Source organism: Bos mutus, chromosome 10, assembly GCF_027580195.1.
Source record: "Bos mutus isolate GX-2022 chromosome 10, NWIPB_WYAK_1.1, whole genome shotgun sequence".
NCBI classification, from domain to species: Eukaryota; Metazoa; Chordata; class Mammalia; order Artiodactyla; family Bovidae; genus Bos; species Bos mutus.
The window spans coordinates 49,812,434-49,833,258 of NC_091626.1; the positions used below are offsets into that span (position 1 = coordinate 49,812,434).

Here is a 20,825-nt window from a genome sequence, read left to right on the forward strand (position 1 = left end):
TGAGTGGAGTTCCCTGAGCTATACAGTAGGTTCTCATTAGTTATCTATCTTAGACATAGACTCAATAGTATAAATTGTCAATCCAAATCTAATTCTTCCCAATGTCCTTTTTAACCTTGATGTCTGTAGGGTTTGTTCTGTTTCTTTAGATCTGCTTTGCAAATAAGTTCATTATACCACGTTTCTAGGTTCCACACATGTTAATATACAATATTTCTTTTTCTCTTTCTGCCTTAACTCTGTATGACTGTCCCCAGGTCCATCCACATCTCTGCATATAGCACACTTCATTCTCTTTTTATGACTAATACTCCAGTGTATATGTACCATGATTTCTTTAGCTGGTCCTCACTGATGGACATTTGTGTTGCTTCTATACCCTGGTTAAAGTAAACAGTGCTTCAGTGCACATTACAGAGGATGTGGCTTTTTCAGCGATAGATTTTGTCAGGTATATGCCCAGGTGCAGCATTGCTTGGGCTTGTGGTAGTTCTAGTCCTAGTTTTTTAAGGAATCTCCATACTGTTCTCCATAGTGGCTGTATCAATTTATGTTCCTACCAAAAGCGTGGGACAGTTCCCTTCTCTCCACACTCTGTCCAGAACTTGGTGGTGGTACAGATAATATTTAATTTTTTTAGTTGGTGTATAATTGATTTACAATATCTTCCTGATTTCTGGTGTACAACAATGTGAATCAGCATTCCCGCCATCTGAGCCTCCCTCTCACCATCTCCACCATCCCACCTGTCTAAGTCATCACCCAGAACTGAGCTGAGTTCCCTGTGCTCCATAGCTGCTTCCTACAAGCTGCTGCTGCTGCTGAGTCACTTCAGTCATGTCCGACTCTGTGCGACCCCATAGACGGCAGCCCACCAGGCTCCTCCGTCCATAGGATTTTCCAGGCAAGAGTACTGGAGTGGGGTGCCATTGCCTTCTCCATCCTATAAGCTATCTATTTTTATACAAGTAAGTGTGTGTATATCAATGCTACTCTCTCCATTCATGCCACCCTCTCCTTCCCCCACTTCCTGTCTTTTCCTGCCCTGCCTGAAAATAGATTCAGAAGTATATATCTCTCTCTTCTAGAGTCCATATATATGAATTAATATCTGTTTTTCTGACTTACTTCACTCTGCATGACATACTCTGAGGTTCATCCACCTCATACACTAACTCAGTTTCATTTCTTTTCATGGCTGAGTAATACTCCATTGTGTGTATATATATCACAACTTGTTTATCAAGGCAGATGTCAATGGACATCTTGGCTGCATCCATGTCATGGCTATTGTAAATTGTGCTGCTGTGAACTTTGGGGCAAATGTGTCCTTTACAATGATGGGTTTTCCTGGATATATGGCCAGAAATGGATTGCTTGGTCATATATTAGTTTTATTCCTAGTTTTTAAAGGAATTTCCATACTGTTCTCCATAGTAGCTGTATAAATTTACATATCCACCAAGAATGTAGAAGATTCACTTTTATCTACACCCTCTCTATCATTTATTGTTAGTAGCCTTTTTAATAACTGACATTCTGAGGCTGGTGTGAGAGGATACCTCACTGGGGTTTTATGTTTCTCTAATCAATGGATTCCCCTGGACCTTCAGCAGCACAGAATCCACCTGCCATGCAGATGTTGGTTCAGTCCTTGGGTAGGGAAGATCCCCTGGACAAAGGGATGAGTACCCGCTCCAGTGTTCTTGCCTGGAAAATTACGCAGACAGAGGAGCCTGGTGCACTATAGTCCACTAGGTGATAAAGCGTCAAACAGTTTTGAGCAGACACAGCACCAATAATCTTTCTTTCCTGCAGCCATTAACAGGTAGGGGGTCAAATTATCTGTGGGCTGAACAAAGGCACATTAATCCAGGCTGAGGGGTTGGTTTACTGAGGCAGGGCTTTATGTATGATTATAACAACAGCAACCAAAACAAGTCAAAGAAACAGTCCCAACATGGAGTCAGAATTGGTTCTTCTCTGCAACATGAGTATGGTATATCTATGTGTTTCTATTCTTTTACTTCTAATCTGTGGGTATCATACTGAAATCTTTTTTGTAGACAGCATGTATAGATCATGCTATTTCCCCATATTTACTTCTGCCTTGTATTTACTTCTGCCCCATATTTATTTCTGAATTGAGGTACTTAAGAGACTAATAAACTATGGCCTGGTAGATGGCCTGTTTTTGAAAATACTATTTTGTTGGAACATAGCCACATCCATTCCTTTATGTATAGACTGTGGCTGCACTTGTGCTACAACAGAGTCATGTCGTTGCAACAGAGACTTCATAACTTGCAGTAGGAAGCCGTTTACCTTTCGGCCCCTCAAGTTTACACCATCGATGTCTAATGTAATGATCAATGTGTTTTGTTCACATCTACTGTCTTTCTGTTGTCTCATGTGTCCTCTGCACCCTTTTTCCCCGTGTGCTGCTATCTTTTGGAGGAGTGAAAACTTTTATGTAATTTCACCTTATGTTCTTTCTGGCTTAATAGTTGTAAGTCCTTTCTGTGTTCTTTCACTTTATTTAACTGTGTATCTTTATCACAGTCTACCTCAGCAATATACCATTTTATATGCAGTATTTGACAACATACTTTCATTCTCCTCTCCTGGCCTCTTTGACATTGGTGTCATGTATTTCACCAGTACATATGTTATAAAACCAGAAATGTTTGTATTATTTTTGCTTCAGGGAATCTGATTGTCTTTTAAACAGAGGTAAATAGTGAGGTCAAAGTCTTTATTTAATTTCCCGATATACTTACTTGTGTTCTTAAGTCTTTTGTGAAGGTCCAGACCTCCGTGTAGTACCATTTTCTTTTGGCTTGACTCCTTTATATTCCCTTTGCATTTCTTCTATATGGATGTGCAGTTGACAAACTGACCATTTTCATATTTGAGACTTCATTTCATGTTTAGGGGGTTTGGTTGGATTTTTCCTCCAGTTTTATGGACATATAATCGTAATATCACGTTAATTTTAATCCATGCAACACAGTGATTTTATACATATTTTATGTATATATATAATGTGAAATGATCACAGTAAGTTTACTTAATATCCAACATCTGACATAGCTAAAAAAAAATCTGTGATGAGAACTTCCAAGACCTAGTCTCTTTTCAGCTTACAAATCAGCAATACAGTATTTTCATCTATATTATCTATACTCAGCATGCTGTAACTTAAATACTCAAGACTTAATCTATAACTGAAAGTTTGTTCCTTATAACCACTTTCTTCTTTTTCTCCTACTACCAACAACCTCCCCTTACAACCACCAACCAGTTCTCTATGAGTTTGGGGGGGTTTATTTTATTTTACTTCTTGTTTTTTATTAGTTTTTAATGGAGTATAGTTGCTTTACAGTGTTTGCTTCTTCTGTAGAGAAACTGAATCAGCTATACAAGTACACACATACACCTAACTGGTCTGTATGTGTAAGTGAAGTGAAGTCGCTCAGTAGTGTCCGACTCTTTGTGATCCCATGGACTATAGCCTACCAGCCTCCTCCCTCCATGGGATTCTCCAGGCAAGAGTACTGGACTGGGTTGCCATTTCCTTCTCCAGGGGATCTTCCCGACCCAGGGATCGAACCTGGGTCTCCTGCATTCCAGGCAGGCGCTTTAACCTCTGAGCCACCAAACATATACACATATGGACCGAACATATACACATATACACTTAACTGATCACATGGATCACAACCTTGTCTAACTCAATGAAACTATGATCATGCCGTGTAGGGCCAACCAAGATATATGGGTCATGATGGAGAGTTTAGACAAAATGTGGTCCACTGGAGAAGGGAATGGCAAACTACTTAACCCCATGAATGGCACGAAAAGGCAAGAAGATATGACACTGAAAGATGAGCTCCCCGGTTTGGTAGGTGCCCAATATGCTCCTGGAGAAGAGTGGAGAAATAGCTACAGAAGGAATAGACAGGCTTTTGTGATTACAAGTGCAGTGCATGTTGGGGTCCCTGTGTTTTCTTGAATGATAGATCTCTCGGAATCTAGAGCCAGGTGTAGAAATGTCAGCTCCTTGACTGACCTCTCTTGACAGTTTGGGCAGGTATTTGGAGGCTGTCCTTTCTTCTGGGCACCGACCGTGTATTTCCCAGGGGTAGGTAGCGGGGTTCCTTTCCTCCAGGTAGTCTCCCAGTTACTGTTTGTAGCCCTGTGAGAATGATAACTAGACCAGTGGGATTTGATTTCTTGTCATCCTTCTAATGGACATGCCTGCAGTCATTAGGAATGTGGAAGCATTTTGGTTTCTTATTGAGGTTTAGGTTTTCTGGTTTTGATTTTTCCTTCAAAGGTGTGAAGATAATATAGCATTAGCAACTGACTTCCTGAAGTTCCACCTTGGCCAAAATTTACTTCTGCAATACCCGTCCCGGGACAAGTCCTAAGGGCAGCCATTATGGTTAACAGACCCCCATGCCCTGTGGACTCTAGGTGCCCCGAAGCCCTGGCTGTCCGGTTGTACTGACAGGACATGTCCACAAGTGGGCAGCATTTTTCCACATCCACCTTGGGTTCCTAGTGCAACCGGAGCCATAGGGAATGTCAGGTTCCTGGGCTGCGCCTTCCAGTGCAATGTGTCTGAGCAAACACCTAGGGGCTTGTGTCCCACAGTTTCCTCTCCTTAAACCTATACTCTCCCGCATTTTAACTAATCCCAACAGGTCCAGAGCACCCAGATCTAGACACCAAGGTGCCTAGGAAGCTGCACTCTCAGGAAGGAAGCTTGAGCTGGGAACCTTAGCACCAGGAGAGGGTGGAGGTCAGTTGACTATTGCTCCCAAGATCCTCCAGGCCTTGATTCCACTCCGGACTCTGGTCCCAGCCAGAGCCGAGCAGGCACTAGAGGTTGAAAAGGGGTCTCAGGAAGGGCACCCTGCCAGGCTGTCTTGACCTCACCCTGTCCCAACCTGGGACATAAGCCTGTGTAGACTCCTGGTATAGGAGAAACGTCAAATAAAGTAGGTTCGAGGGGATACAGTAGGAACTACTTTTCTTTCTTTTCCTTTGGCATCGTGCCCATGTTGTATAGTCAATTGGCTGTTCTGTGTTTGTGGTATTGTCAGTGTACAGACCTCTGATACAGGTATGATGGTAACTATAGGCTGTATCTATGTTTCTGGGTTTTTTTGTCACAGAGCTTCTTGCAGAAGGTCATGCCCCCTGCTGAGCACAAGGTTTTTGTGGATTATCTATGTCTGACCCAGTTTTCAGTGTATATGAGGAAGGAAAGAGACTATCTCTGTGGATTACCTTTAGAGATGGCCATTTCTGTGGTCAGGTCAGGCGCAGAAACTTCTGTGTGTATGTGAAAAACAAATGAAAGAAGAAAGTAAGAAAGCTGATAATTCTGGTGGATTATCTATGACGGATACAGAGGTCTCTATTTCTTCTAGCCTGGACCCCCTAATTCATCCCCACCCCCTTCACTTCTGGATTTGTCTTTTTTTTTTTTTCTGGTTCCCTTGGTACGAGATAGAACTTTCTCAGGGTCTCTCTTTGGGGTATAAATTCGATCCTTCGTTTATTTTTCTTCAGTCCAGAGGGGGACATCATGGGCCCTGTGGTCCTCCACTGTCTGGCTGAGTCTCTGGAGCATAGGATCCTTCAATTTCCATCCCCGTGGCTTCCAGGGGAATAACATCCCCATCTCTCAGTGGGGTTTTCTCTGGCCAAGTAATAGTCCGTCCCTTATAGGCGGCACATCTTGTTGAAGCTCTAACGTATCGGTGGGGATTTTGCTGTTTCTCTGTCTTGGTTCCTATGAATATTGCTGCAGTGCTTGTGGATGTGCACGTCTCTTTCTGAATGATGGGTTTCTAGGGGTTTAAGCCCAGGGCTGGGAATGTCAGCGCCTAGGCTTAGTCTCTCTTGAGAACTTTTTGGCAGGCATTCGAAGACTGTCCATTTTTCTGGGAGTTGCCAGTCCTTCACACCGACAGTGTCGGGGGCTCCCTTTGCTCCAGCCCCTCTCCCGCATTTAGTGCCTGTAGCCTTGTGACGACACCTAACTTGCCTGGTGGATTTGATGTCTCCTTGTCCCTTTGATTGGTATTCCTTCAGAAATCAGGGATCTTGAGTCTTTTGCCCTGAGTGTGGTATTATGTGGTTTTTGTTGTTCCTTCCAGTGTGTATTGGAAAATATACCTGTGCGGTTGGCCACCTGAAAGTCCAAGGTGTTTGGAATATATCTCTGCAATACCTGCCGCAGGACAGGTCCTAAGAACAGTGGTTATCGTTCACAACTCCCTAAGCCTTGTGACTTACGGGTGCCCTAAGCAAGTGTGGTGCCATTATACTTACAGGTAGTGTCCACAAGGTTACAGGACGATTCCTGCCCACCTCAGGTTCCTGGGTCAAACAGAGCCTTAGCCAAAGCTAGATTCCTAGGTTTGAATTTGAGTGGAATATGCCCGAGGCAAACTTCTCAGTCTTGTTCTCTCTGTGACTTCCCGCGGTGCTTTACATGCCAGACCACCAGACTAATCACATCCCTGGCCTCATCAAAGGGGCTGGACATGGAAGCCTAGCGTACTGCAGTTCATGGGGTCGCAAAGAGCTGGACACAACTGCGTGACTGACAGACATACAACACATCCTGTCCTATACAGGTAGCCTGAGGCAGTTTTCCTTTAGGGACTGGATAAGAGTCTCTCACAAGCTTATTTCCTCTCGCTCTTTGTGTCAGCCTGCATACTCTTAACTCGCTTAACTTGGGGGGTGTGTGTGTGTGTGTGTGGAGCTTAAGTTGAAGAATCCACCGTGAAGTCCAAAGACATATCTAGTATCAGTAATATGCCTACCATATATTTCTCAGAGAGTCCATGGGAATCTGTGAGAAGTATTTAGATATCTGTAGAGAAACCCAGGTGTTGCGAGAGGGCATCAGAGGGCAGACACACTGAAACCATCATCACAGAAAACTAGTCAATCTGATCACACGGACCACAGCCTTGTCTAACTCAATGAAACTAAGCTATGCCGTGTGGGGCTACCCAAGACAGGCGGGTCATGGTGGAGAGGTCTGACAGAATGTGGTCCACTGGAGAAGGGAATGGCAAACCACTTCAGTATTCTTGCCTTGAGAACCCCATAAACAGTATGAAAAGGCAAAATGATAGGATACTGAAAGAGGAACTCCCCAGGTCGGTAGGTGCCCAATATGCTACTGGAGATGAGTGGAGAAATAACTTCAGAAAGAATGAAGGGATGGAGCCAAAGCAAAAACAATACCCAGCTGTGGATGTGACTGGTGATAGAAGCAAGGTCCGATGCTGTAAAGAGCAATACTGCATAGGAACCTGGAATGTTAGGTCCATGAATCTAAAGGAGATCAGTCCTGGGTGTTCATTGGAAGGACTGATGCTAAAGCTGAAACTCCAATACTTTGGCCACCTCATGTGAAGAGTTGAGTCATTGGAAAAGACTCTGATGCTGGGAGGGATTGGGGGCAGGAGAAGAAGGGGACGATAGAGGATGAGATGGCTGGATGGCATCACTGACTCGATGGACACAAGTTTGAGTAAGCTCCAGGAGTTGGTGATGGACAGGGAGGCCCGGCGTGCTGCGATTCATGGGGTCACAAGGAGTCGGACATGACTGAGTAACTGAACTGAACTGAGGGCAATATTTACAGACCAATGCAGGACTATGTGGGTTTGAACTGAGGAGTGAAACTCATTTGAATTCCTACATTGCAGAGTTTGAGTCTCAACTGTCTTACCTATAAAACAGGGATTCTGAAATCTATTTATCACTAACAATAGAAACAATGCCTCATGGGTTTGTTTTGGGGGTTCTAGCATTGATGTTTTCACTGCTATGGCCTGAGTTCAATCCCTGGTCACGGAACTAAAATCCCACCAGCCACATGGTACAGAGAAAAAAGAAAAAAAAAGAAAGAAAGAAACAAGGAAAAGAATTATACTGGATTTTTTTGTCTTTCAGACCAGCAAAAACTGTGGAAATCTCACTAACAGGTCTGCCTTGCAAGAAATGGTTAAAGTTCTTCAAGAGATAGAAAATTATATGGATCAGAAACTGATATCTACATAAAGAATGGAAAAGAAATAGAAGAAATAAATGTAGGTAAGATCGTATTTTTTTTTACTCACAATTGATTTCCATATGTAACTGTTAAAGGTAATAACAGAGACAATGTACTGAGATGATGGAAAATGGAAGTGAATGACAGCAACGTTACAGAAGCGGCAGAGAGGAACTGGGAACAGTATAGTATACCTGCACTATCTATGAAGCAGTATAATGTTACCTGAAAGTAACTTAAATCTGTGGCAAATGTATAAGAAAAATTTTAGAGCAGCCACTTACACTCCTTTTACAGAAGTATAATAGATTTAATAAGAGAAGATAAAGTTGAATCATATTAAATGCTCAACTAACACCAGAGAAGGCAGAAAAGATTTTTTTAAAGTGCAACAAAGAGAAAACAGTTACAGCTGTATTAATATTTACCATGTTCTTATCAATAATCACTTTAAATGTAAATGATCTAAATATACCAGTACAAGACAGTCAGGATTTAAAAAAAAAAAACAAAAAACAAAACCCAAGACCCACACCTACTTTAAAGACACAGATTAAAAGTAAAGAAATGGAAAAAGGTAAACTATGCTAACATGAATCAAAAGAAAACTAAAATAGCTACATTAATTTCAGACAAAATAGATTTCAGAACAAGTAAAATACATCCACTCTTTTAGATTCTTTCCCCATATAGGCCATTAGAGTATTTAGAGTTCTCTGTACTATACAGTTGGTCCTTATGTTTTATATATGCTGCTAAGTCGCTTCAGTCGTATCCAACTCTATGCAACCCCATAGACAGCAGCCCAGCAGGCTCCCCCATCCTTGGAATTCTCCAGACAAGAACACTGGAGTGGGCTGCCATTTCTTTCTCCAATGCATGCAAGTGAAAGTGAAGTCGCCCTGTCGTGTCCGACTCTTAGCGACCCCATGGACTGCAGCCCACCAGGCTCCTCCGTCCATGGGATTTTCTAGGCAAGAGTATTGGAGTGGGGTGCCATTGTCTTCTCTGATATTTTATATATAGTATTGTGTATATGTCAGTCCCAATCTTCCAACTTATCCCTACCTTCCCTCACCCCACTGGTAACCATAAGTTGGTTTACTACATCTGTAACTCTACTTCTGTTGTGTTAAATAAGTTCACTTGTATCCTTTTTTAGATTCCTCATGAAAACAATATCATAGGCTATTTATCTTTCTCTGACTTCATTCAGTGTAACAATCTCTCGGTCCATCCATGTTGCTGCAAATGCATTTTGTTTTTTTTTGTTTATGGCTGCATGATATTCTGTTGTGTGTACATGTGTGTGTGTGTAATATATATATAACACACACCACATCTTCTTTAGCCATCTTTTGATGAACATTTAGGTTGCCTCCAAGTTCTGGCTGTTGTGAAACAGTGCTGTAATGCACACTGGGATGTATGTACCTTTTTGAGTTATAGTCTTCTCTGGATATATGCCCAGGAGTAGTATCACTTCATGAAGATCAGAATGGCCATCATTAAAAATCAACAAACAATAAGCGCTGGAGAGGCTGTGGAGAAATGGGAACCCTCCTACACTGTTGGGCTGGAATGTAAATTCCAGCAGCCATTATGGAAAACAGTATGGAGGTTCCTCAAAAACAAACTAAAACTAGATTTAGCATATATGATCCTGCAATCCCACTCCTGGGCATATATCCAGAAAAGATGAAAACTCTAATTTGAAAATACATGCACCCAGTGTTCATAGCAGCACTGTTTACAACAGATGAATGGATAAAGAAGATATGGTGTGTGTGTGTGTGTGTGTGTATATATATATATATATATATATGTATGTATATATATATATATATAATGGAATACTATGCAGCTATTAAAAAGAATGAAATGCTGCCATTTGCAGTAATATGGATCAGTTCAGTTCAGTCACTCAGTCATGTCCGACTCTGCAACCCCATGAAGTGCAGCATGCCAGGCCCCCCTGTCCATCACCAGCTCCCAGAGTTCATTTGCAGTAATATGGATGAAAGTGAAAGTGAAGTTGCTCAGTCATGTCCGACTCTCTTCGACCCCATGGACTGTAGCCCACCAGACTCCTCCATCCATGGGATTCTCCAGGCAAGAGTACTGGAGTGGGTTGCCATTTCCTTCTCCAGGGGATCTTCCCGACCCAGGGATCAAACCCAGGTCTCCTGCATTGCAGGCAGACGCTTTAACCTCTGAGCCACCAGAGAAGCCCATAGACCTACAGATTTTCATACTAAGTAAACCTTCAGAGAAAGACAAATGATATCATTTATATGTGGAATCTATAAAAAAAAAATACAAATGAACTTATTTACAAAACAGAAACAGACTTACAGACATAGAAAACAAACTTATAGTTACCAAAGGGGAAAGGTGGTATGGGGGATAAATCAGGAATATGGGATTAACAGATACACACCACTATATATAAAATAGATAAACAAGGATTTACTGTATAGCACAGAGAACTGCATTCAATATAATGGAAAAGAACTGGAAAAATATATATAACTGAATCACTTTGTTGCATACCTAACAGTATTGTAAATCATCTACAATTTTGAAAAATTCTATTATCTTAGACTGATCAAATCACCAGGTACTATTTTAGTATAATACATACAGTGATGGAGAGAATGCAACACATAGAAGTTACTGTATGCAGAACTGAGGTAAGTGTATGTGCATGCATGCTCAGTCATGTCCGGCTCTTTTGTGACCCCATGAACTGCTGCCTGCCAAACTCCTTTGTCCCTAGGATTTTCCAGGCAAGAATACTGGAGCAGGTTGCCATTTCCTCCTCCAGGGGATCTTCCTGACCCATGGATCACACACTTGTCTCCTGCGTTGCAGGCGGATTCTTTACCTGCTTAGCCACTGGGGAAAGCCCCAGTAAGTGTATGTGTATGCTTATCATTTTGTCGCATTTGTGTTCCTAAGTATTTAGGCATCCTCCCTTTTCTTCACCAGTCCACATGAGCACCATCCCCAGCTTAGCTCCTTCACCAGTGTGGACACCAAAATGCACTCTAACTTCAATCAACAAGAAGATAAAGTAATGTTAGTTCTTACCCTACTGAATCCCAACATTGCGTGCCTTCTGTCTGGTCACCTCTGTATCCCGTTTCCTAAAATGGCTTCTCATATAGAAGGCACTCATAAATATTTGTAAATGAATGAACTGCCCAATATCTTAAGAATTTTCCAATAGTTAAGTTTTATTAAAGTTAAAATGATCTCAACTGTTATTATCAAAGAATGCCACACCAAACTGAGATAAAACTCTAACAAATAACATTTATTTTTCTTTTACATATGTATTTCACAGCCTAAATACCACACTGCCCTCAGAGAAAGGTGCTTTGATGCCATTATATTTTACTATTTACTGCACAGGCATTAAACATTCTCATTAACATGATGAGACAATTTGCTGGTAAACATTTAAACACACAGACACTGGTTTCAATATTTCAAGAACATATTTTTGGTCATAACCAAGAAGTACATCAAAATATGACAACATTGGCTAATATTTTTCAAGCAAATAATATTTAACTCTGCATAGTTTATACAATAGGCTGTGATAATAAATAATATCACCAATCTCATCAACTATTAATTGGCCACAAAAAGCCTAACATTCATTTTAATTATAATATGAAATGCTCTACTGGTGTAGTTTCAACATAGCCTTCAAATGTTGTGAGTGTTTAACCTTAAATAGTGAAAAGAAAAAGTACTAAACTGGACTAAAAAAAGAAATATTAACTTGGTATGGTTTGGTTAACTACAAAAATGTCATGTCCAACTATTACATTCCTAACATGAAGGCAAATATTTAAATAGAAAAACTAGCAGTCCAAAAAATGTGAATGTGCGAACTGTGAGGAAAACATTGCATTTAAATTTGCACTCATTTGCAAATTACAGTACTAGCTCAGTATAAACACTAACAGGAAAAATATTCAGCAGGAAAAGAATGGGAACCACCTCTCACAGCAGAGAACAAGTCACTGCACGGGGCTCCAAAGCTTAGAGTGTTTCTGGTGACCTGGAGCTTCTAACTCCTTATGACTGTTCTTCATTCAACAAAGGAGACTGCAGGCATGCTACAATCGTGGTAAGAATAGGAAGAAAAACCTGAAACAGCAACATTTTCTTCCTAGATTTGGTGTAAAAGTCCTTCTCATTATTATAACTTAGTTACAGGCTAACTTCTAACCTTGATTGTTTTCTGAGTCAGGTTTGCTAAATGCTGTAAAGAATAGCTACCCTTCATACAATACTAGGTTTTGCTTTATTTAAATATTGTCAGCATGATAAAGGTTACATGCACAGTCATTCTACCAGCCCACATAGGCACAACGCGGCCTAACACTCACCTTTGATCAGATTCTACACAGAGATTCTCTGTATTGTTTTCAATGGGTAAACAACTGCTTGGAAAGCAGAAATGCCTAACAATTTCTGCAGAGTGTTTTTAACTGAAGTGTTTATAAAAATAAAGCCCCAACCTTTAAGCCTACAGAATGTCAAGAATTCTATGAGGGATGTTAAAAGCACTGGGCAAAACCCTGGTTTTCAATGTCCCGTCTGCCCCACAGGAGAAGATCCGGTTGCCCTGGGTGATGTTGATCTGCATGACTCCAGCCCCCAGGTTCCTGAATATGGACTGTTTAGCGTGTTCATTTTTAAATGAATGAATGAGGCCATGGCCTGTCAATCTCCAAACCTAGTTTAGAGGAAACCGTGAAAACAAAAAGTGTAAGTCTTTTAAGAAAGAGATGAGAAACTTTCAAAAACAAGGCCTTCACTTGTGTTCTCCCAGCCCAAATGACCTCTTTAAAGCCCAACCTTCCCCTCAACTACCTCTTTCCCAACAGCTTATTTAATTAGAAATAACACCACTCACAGGGCCATTTACTATCTTTACAGTTCCCTGTACCTTCTTTCAAATTCCTTTTTTTCACATCCTCTTGTTTCATATTAACCATATATAACCCCATCTCTAGTTCAATTAAATACATTCCTAACATACTAAGCTTTGGCCCTGGGGCAGTATAAAAGAACAGTACTGCCTCACTTATCTGGAAACCTCAACTGTGCAAAATAGAGTCAGGGACTGGAGACAGAGGCAGGGAGAGGGGAGAAGGTCCCCAGAAACTCCATGAGTTAATTAAACACATAGACTTCTTTAAAGCTTTTTATGACCTGAGAGTATACTGAGTTCATCTGGTTTTCTAGGTCCTAACAAGAACCACACGGAAAGAAGGAAGGAAGCAAGAGACAGACGGTGTTCGCACAAAGAGGGTGGTTAGTTTTTTGCTTTGGTTCCCCTTCCCAATCAGCCTTGACAGAATATAAACATAATAGCACATTTGCACATCTCTCATATAATGACTCACCTTGATGTTACCTTCTGCTGAACCTGTAGTAAAATATTCCTCACAGGGGTCGAGAGCCAGTGCCTTAATAGCAGAGTCATGCGCCTGGAATGTGTGCATGAGCTGTCTCTGCCTGATGTCAAAAATGCAGATGTATCCTTTCCTGCCTCCAGATATGAGGAGTTGCTGTTTGGTGCATACTGAAGCACCGTGGCACCATGATCGTGGCATGTGAAACCTGGAGAGAAACATCAAGAGCCTTTCCCAAACCATGTCTACTTTGGTACTGCTGGTAATTTTTAAATACACATTTCAGTAATACAGAAATTACTGTCACAGTTTCCCTTCTAAATTTCTATAATCATGATCAAAGTAAAAAGATTGCAAGCGCTGACAGAAAAAAAACTTCTTATTCATAACCTTAGTATGAAAACACACATATACACAGTAAATTTAAGCCCTAACTAAGCTATACTGTCTCCTAAGAATGCAGAAGCCAAAATGCAGAGGAGAACAAGCTTCTCAGTGATACTCGATGTCTTTACTAACACCCACCAATGACAACAAGTATTTACCCTTTCACAGTCCCTGTCTATACATAAAGCCTTATAAAAAACTGTCTAGAGACAGAGAACCATATTTAATATCCTGTGATAAACCATAATGGAAAAGAATGTATGTACAACTGAATCTCTTTGTTATATAGCAGAAATTAACACTGTAAATCAACTACACTTCAAAAACACTGTAAATCAACTATTCTTCCTAATGAAGTAATTAAAACTACACTAGTGTGAAAACTGCCAGCTACAAATTAAGAAGCTATCCTTCCTGGGACTCTGCATTCTAATATGATTAAAGCCTTAATATTAATTTAAAAGATGTTAATAATTATTCACCAAAACAATTTTTCAATCAAAATTGAAAATTACATCTCTCAAATAATACCTCTTCATCATAAAAGAAATCTTTAAGTCCACCTAGCTTTGTTTAACTCAAAACTTACTAGAGCTTTGAGCATTTTTGGTGGTATCGTGTGGAAAACTGATCTTTAGGATGGCAATCTGGAAACGCTGTCACAAAGGAATAATGTTCAATTGGCATTGTTCATATTTCTAATTCATCATAAGGTTAACTTTCATTTTATGGTTAGGTTTAATTCTTTAAAATATGATCTCATTTCTGCTGAGCTCAATAAATACTTTGCCACTAACTCCTTCAACAGCCTTGACTCTGGAACCATATGGACTGAAGCCCACAGGCTCCTCTGTCCGTGGGATTCCACAGGCAAGAATACTGGAGTGGATTGCCATGACCTCCTTCAGGGGACCTTCCCAACCCAGGGATCGAACTCTTGTCTCCTGTGACTGCTGCATTGGCAGGTGGGTCTTTACCACTAGCACCAACTGGGAAGACTTGTTAGTAGCACCACTCCCCATACCATATATTCTGAAGGGAATACAACACAAAGATTACTCGAGCCTAGCTGGATGTCTGAGACCATACATATTTACCTCAGCAAGCCAGCCAGCATTCCAATTAACTTTTAGAATTTTATTCATTCTATACATTTCTCCATTTTTAACCCATGAACAAACTGTACACACTGAATTTACTAGTTAAAACCAGGAAAGCACTCTTTCACAGCATAATGAAAATCGAAGAGTTGACTCACCATGAATGAGGCTGTTTCCAGGTGTTATCAATGTGTCCCAGAGGCATACATTTCTAATAAAAATACATCATAGACAAGTTGTTCTAAATCATCACTGGGATTTACATCAAATATTTTTACTTATTGAGTCTTACGGTTTTTTGGTTCACTTACATTTATAAAGCAGTGATTCTCAACTAGGACGAGGGTAGTAGAGGTTAGGACTGAGGATATATCACTTCTAAGAGTCTATCCTTTTCAAACTACAGGGTTCTGTGTCTCACATGGGTCCCACCTGACTCGTCCCCATCTCATCTCCTGGCCCTCTCTCTTTTCCATTATTACTCCAGGGAAAATGAGACATTATTTCCTGAGTAGAAGAGATGCTTCTCTATCCCTGGGCATCAACACCACAGGGAAATGAGAGGTATCATTCATGGGCACATGCTGTCAATGAAAACAATCGAAGGCAAAGAAAATGTTGAGAATGCTGCTGCTAAGTCGCTTCAGTCGTGTCCGACTCTGTGCTATAGAGTCTCAAAAATCTGCCAGTATTTAACACCGGTTAAAAAAAATTCCACATACTTATTAGATTACATTGGGAGTAATTTTTGCCTCTTTCTGATAAGGAAAACTGCTTAAAAGAATTTGTAACAGTTTTTGTATTTCTGAGGTTGTAAAACCTGACTAAATATAGAAATCCATACTTTCTGGAGAAGGCAATGGCACCCCACTCCAGTACCTCTTGCTTGGAAAATCCCATGGACGGAGGAGCCTGTTAGGCTGCAATCCATGGGGTCGCTAAGAGTCGGACACGACTGAGCAACTTCACTTTCACTTTTCACTTTCATGCATTGGAGAAGGAAATGGCAGCCCACTCCAGTGTTCTCGCCTGGAGAATCCCAGGGACGGGGGAGCCTGGTGGGCTGCCGTCTATGGGGTCGCACAGAGTCGGAAACGACTGAAGTGACTTAGCATAGCATACTTTCTAGCAAGACTGCCTTTCTGCCTAAAATAGGCTTATTTCTGGTTTGCATCTTTGTCAACCCACCTATTATCATTGGAGTGTCCAGATGTGGCAACTAGACTTGAAGAGGTAACAAATGCAAAGTCACTTGTGGCTTTACTGTGGCACTGCCAGCTCTGTGGGAACGAAGTGCAGCTGCTGTTATCTCAGAACCCTGTAAGATGTGGTACAGCACACACACACACACACACACACAGCTCTGCTAATCATTTACTACATGCAAAAGCTGTAGACAGTTTTTAAAATCTAGAATAAAGAGTAAATGATAGGATTTGCTGTCATCTGCACATTATTTGGCTAATATCAAACTTAAAGAAGTTGGTAAAAACATGGAATTAAAGGTGACTTTTTTAGATTATGTAACAAAGGGATAAAACAAGTACATGAATTTAAGCAAGAAATTTAATTATATTAAGGGTCCAGGCAATTTTAGTGCTTATCTCAAATACATTTAATAAGCTTTAATAATATTAAATCATAACAAACAGCCACCACCCAAAGAGGAACAACTCCTACATGTCCATCTAGTCTTAGACCTGAAGGACTCAAGTCAAACTGTAACCTTAATATAGATACCTAGCTTCCTTACCACCTCTGTGGGCCCTGCCTTCACTCCAGGTAAACAGCAATAATAAAAAACAAAGTCAAAAGTAGTCCTGCAAAGTAATCCACAGGTTTAAGGTTGCCCAAGACTGCCTAAGGATGTTCCAGAGCTGTAGCAAACCAGTTACTGAGACAGATATGACTCTCCTTTTTGTGTCAGGTGTGGAAGAACAGAAACTTGGAGGTGAGGAGTCAGGAGGAGGAACAGGGTATTTAAAAGAAAATAGACATTTTTCTGTTTGAAATTATTTTGGCATATTACAGAAATGACAAAGGCCAGAGGGTAGATTGAAGGTCACTTCCACTTCTATAAAGACTTTATTGCACAGTCTATAATGTATTAATTTAAGAGAAACATCTCCAGACATGCTCATCTGCATCATCAAATGACTGAAACAGGATTTGGATTAATGGATGAAGTCGCCTATGGGGATTGGTTATTTTAAAATCTAGTAAGTAATATTCTGGAGCAAATTGGCATGCATGGAACTGTCTGGTTCTTATTATAGTACCTAAAATGAATCACTATAAAATTCTATCATTAAGAAGTTAGAGATTTCAAAATGGATAAAAGTATAATAGAAATGTATCTTAAATAGTACTACACACAGGGAAGGTCCCTAAAAATTTTCAAATACAATGGTTTTCAGAGCTTGAAGGATGACCAAAGTCTTTGGTTATTTTGACCTAGAATGAGGGCAATGGGTGCTGGGCTGTGGTTCCTGGCAGAGCGGTCCCTTTCCCAAAAGATCTACCAGTAGGATCTGCTGTCTGAAACAAACACTTCACAAACAAGGCAGCCTCTGCATGTACCCCGGGAATACTGAGTGATACTTACCACGTAAGGTTTAGGATTTGACGCAGTTTGGTTTACTTGCCAAATACTCAGAAAACCCTCTCCATCCGCAACACCACACTGTAAGAATAGTGTAAATATTAAATACAGCTTCTGAGTAGCCATGTCAAAGGTAAAAAATCACTTATCAAAAGGAAAGTCACTCAGTCCCACTTTACCAACATCCTGCCTGTACATACGTTCCTGCTGCTATAGTTCTCAGTCAGTTCAGTCGCTAGTTGTGTCCGACTCTTTGTGACCCTATGAATCGCAGCACACCAGGCCTCCCTGTCCATCAACTCCCGGAGTTGACCCAAACTCATGTCCATTGAGTCGATGATGCCATCTAGCCATCTCATCTTCTGTTGTCCCCTTCTCCTCCTGCCCCCGGTCCCTCCCAGCATCAGGGTCTTTTCCAATGAGTCAACTCTTTGCATGAGGTGGCCAAAGTACTGGAGTTTCATCTTTAGCATCATTCCTTCCAAAGAACACCCAGGGCTGATCTCCTTTAGAATGGACTGACTGGATCTCCTTGCAGTCCAAGGGACTCTCAAGAGTCTTCTCCAACACCACAGTTCAAAAGCATCAATTCTTCGGCGCTCAGCCTTCTTCACAGTCCAACTCTCACATCCATACATGACCACTGGAAAAACCACAGCCTTGACGAGATGGACCTTTGTTGGCAAAGTAATGTCTCTCCTTTTTAATATGCTATCTAGGTTGGTCTCAGGAAACCCCAAGTACTGAAAATATCCTGCCACCTTTTAAAGGCTTTTCCATGCCTATTTCACTGCTTTACTCCAAATTTCTGTAGTATAATTTAGGGGAAAAAAAAAAAACTGGTTTCTCTCAGGTGCCTGACTTCACACAGGGGTACCATCAAGACATGCAACAAAAACATTCTTTACAATCACAGAATATTTAGTGTATCTGTAAGTGGATGATTAATTGATCCACACAAAATTCTGTGGATTTATGCTCTTATTGAGAGCCAAAGGGCTATATAAACAGACACCAAACTGCCTCAGTTCAGTCGCTCATTTGTATCCAGCCCTTTGTGACTCCATGGACTGCAGCACGCCAGGCTTCCCTGTCCATTACCAACTTCCAGACCTTGCTCAAGCTCACGTCTATCGAGTCGGTGATGCCATCCATCTTATCCTCTGTCAGCCCCTTCTCCTACCTTCAGTCTTTCCCAGGATCAGGGTCTTTGCAAATGAGTCAATTCTTGGCATCAGGTGGCCAAAGTATTGGAGTTTCAGCATCAGTCCTTCCAATGAATATTCAGGACTGATTTCCTTTATGCTGGACTGGCTGGATCTCTTTGCAGTCCAAGAGACACTCAAGAGTCTTCTCCAACACCACAGTTTAAAAGCATCAAGTCTTCGGCATTCAGCTTTTTTTATAATCCAACTCTCACATCTATATATGACTACTGGAAAAACCATAGCTTTGACTAGACAGACCTTTGTCAGCAAAGTGATGTCTCTGCTTTTTAATATGGTGTGTAGGTTGGTCACAGCTTTTCTTCCAAGGAGCAAGTGTCTTTTACTTTAATGGCTGCTGCCAATATCTGAAGTGATTTTGGAGCCCTCCCAAAAATAAATCTCTCACTGTTTCCATTCCAAACTGCCTGCTAAGCTTAGATCTATAGTGACTGAATTTGTTTTTAGATGTAGCTTTACTAGCCATTTATTCATAAATATCCACAATTATTTTCAGATGAATTTAGTAGTAACCCCCTAGAACTAACCTTGTTGCCCTGTGAATTAAAATATAATCTGGTGACTCTTGCATTGCCAGCTTGGCGGAAACAGATAAGCTGCTGAGGTCGTGTCCACTCAAACATTCGTACACTGCCATCCTGAGCACCCGTAAGATCTGAGACACAAGAGGAAAAGCAAAAACTTAAGACATAAAGCTTAGGAAAGGGTTCCAATATTTCCAATTCTATAAGCCAGCTTCAAAATGATAGCGGCCACTCAGTTCTTTGACAATGAATAAAACACTTACAGTACTGATGGACTGGGTGTGATGTCATTCTTTTAACATTATGGAGATTTCTTTTCATAAGCTTTAAAAGAAGATGAAAATGAATTTACATTGTGGCATCACACAAGAGATAGGAAGGATATGCTTCAGGCCACATCTAATTCTATAATTCTAATAACATTTATTCTCTCACACTGGATTATTACTTAAATAAACCCTGTTGTGGATTTTCTGACCCCCTAAATACGTGACACTTGTCTAAACAGGCTGGGGAAGCACAGTCACTTGATGGCTTGGCCCTGGTCTGTGTGGACTGTGAGGACACCGAGCGGCTTCATCTAGGGATAAAGGGAACTCTCCTCCAAGTGCCCGTCCCTGAGGACAATCAGAACTATCTCCAGAGTCTTCAGAGCAGAACATGAGAATGGGACCCCTTAACTACCATGATTAACAATAATGTCATTGGTGCACTTTTCAAACACAGAGTAGACAAGAATTCTTTCCTTCTCTGTTTACCACCATGTGCCTCTCAGTTTGCTCATTTATAAAATGAAAATCACCTAGGTTGTTACGAGAAAAAAACAAGCATGCACCTGTCACATATTCACAGCACGCTAGCTAGTGTCACTGTGGTTACTACTGCTGGCCAGGGCTCAGCTCTGCAGCCCACCGTTCTTCTGTCAAAGTGACTTACACCTATTTTTGAGCGAGTCCATATCCAGAAACCATACCTAATAGTAAATGACATACCACACTAGCTCCAGTGCTAGTCTGTCCACTGCCCAGCCATGGCAGAGAGGAAGATGGATGCACCTGACTTGCTGAATAGGAGGTTGCAGTGGGTTGATAAAGAGTTGTAGTGGAACCACGATAATCAATATCATCTGAACTGTGGAAAACATTCGTGTGTTACTGTGAAAGTTCCATTTTTCAACACAAATTCCAATTACAGACCTTTTTATCTACCCAAAGGACAGTCTTTATTTTAAAAAAATAAAATGAATAAATATCCATGAGGAAAACTTAGGTACAAGTCCCAATCATCGCCAGTTTTAGTACTGGTTAACTTTTTGCATTTAGGCAAAATGTAAGTTAAATGTTTGGGGGAATTTTGTTGTTGTACAAATTAGAGCAAATGTTTGTTTTGAAGTATTTAACACAGATTGGCTTTTTATCCTATATAGAAAAAGATTGTATGTTCTCTTCAAGTACAG

At 40.8% G+C, this 20,825-nt stretch overlaps 1 protein-coding gene across 1 annotated transcript in view; it reads right to left on the reverse strand.

Annotated features, from left to right (window-relative positions):
• Positions 1-11,353: 11,353 nt before the first annotated feature.
• Positions 11,354-20,825, reverse strand: part of DMXL2 (Dmx like 2) — a 167,465-nt gene continuing 157,993 nt past the window's right edge. The window contains 9 exon segments of the mRNA XM_070377897.1: positions 11,354-12,848; positions 13,522-13,691; positions 13,694-13,738; positions 15,176-15,228; positions 16,206-16,297; positions 17,623-17,700; positions 19,373-19,500; positions 19,633-19,693; positions 20,362-20,500. Of these exon segments, the coding sequence (XP_070233998.1) occupies positions 12,639-12,848; positions 13,522-13,691; positions 13,694-13,738; positions 15,176-15,228; positions 16,206-16,297; positions 17,623-17,700; positions 19,373-19,500; positions 19,633-19,693; positions 20,362-20,500 (976 nt within the window). The 3' untranslated portion in view covers positions 11,354-12,638.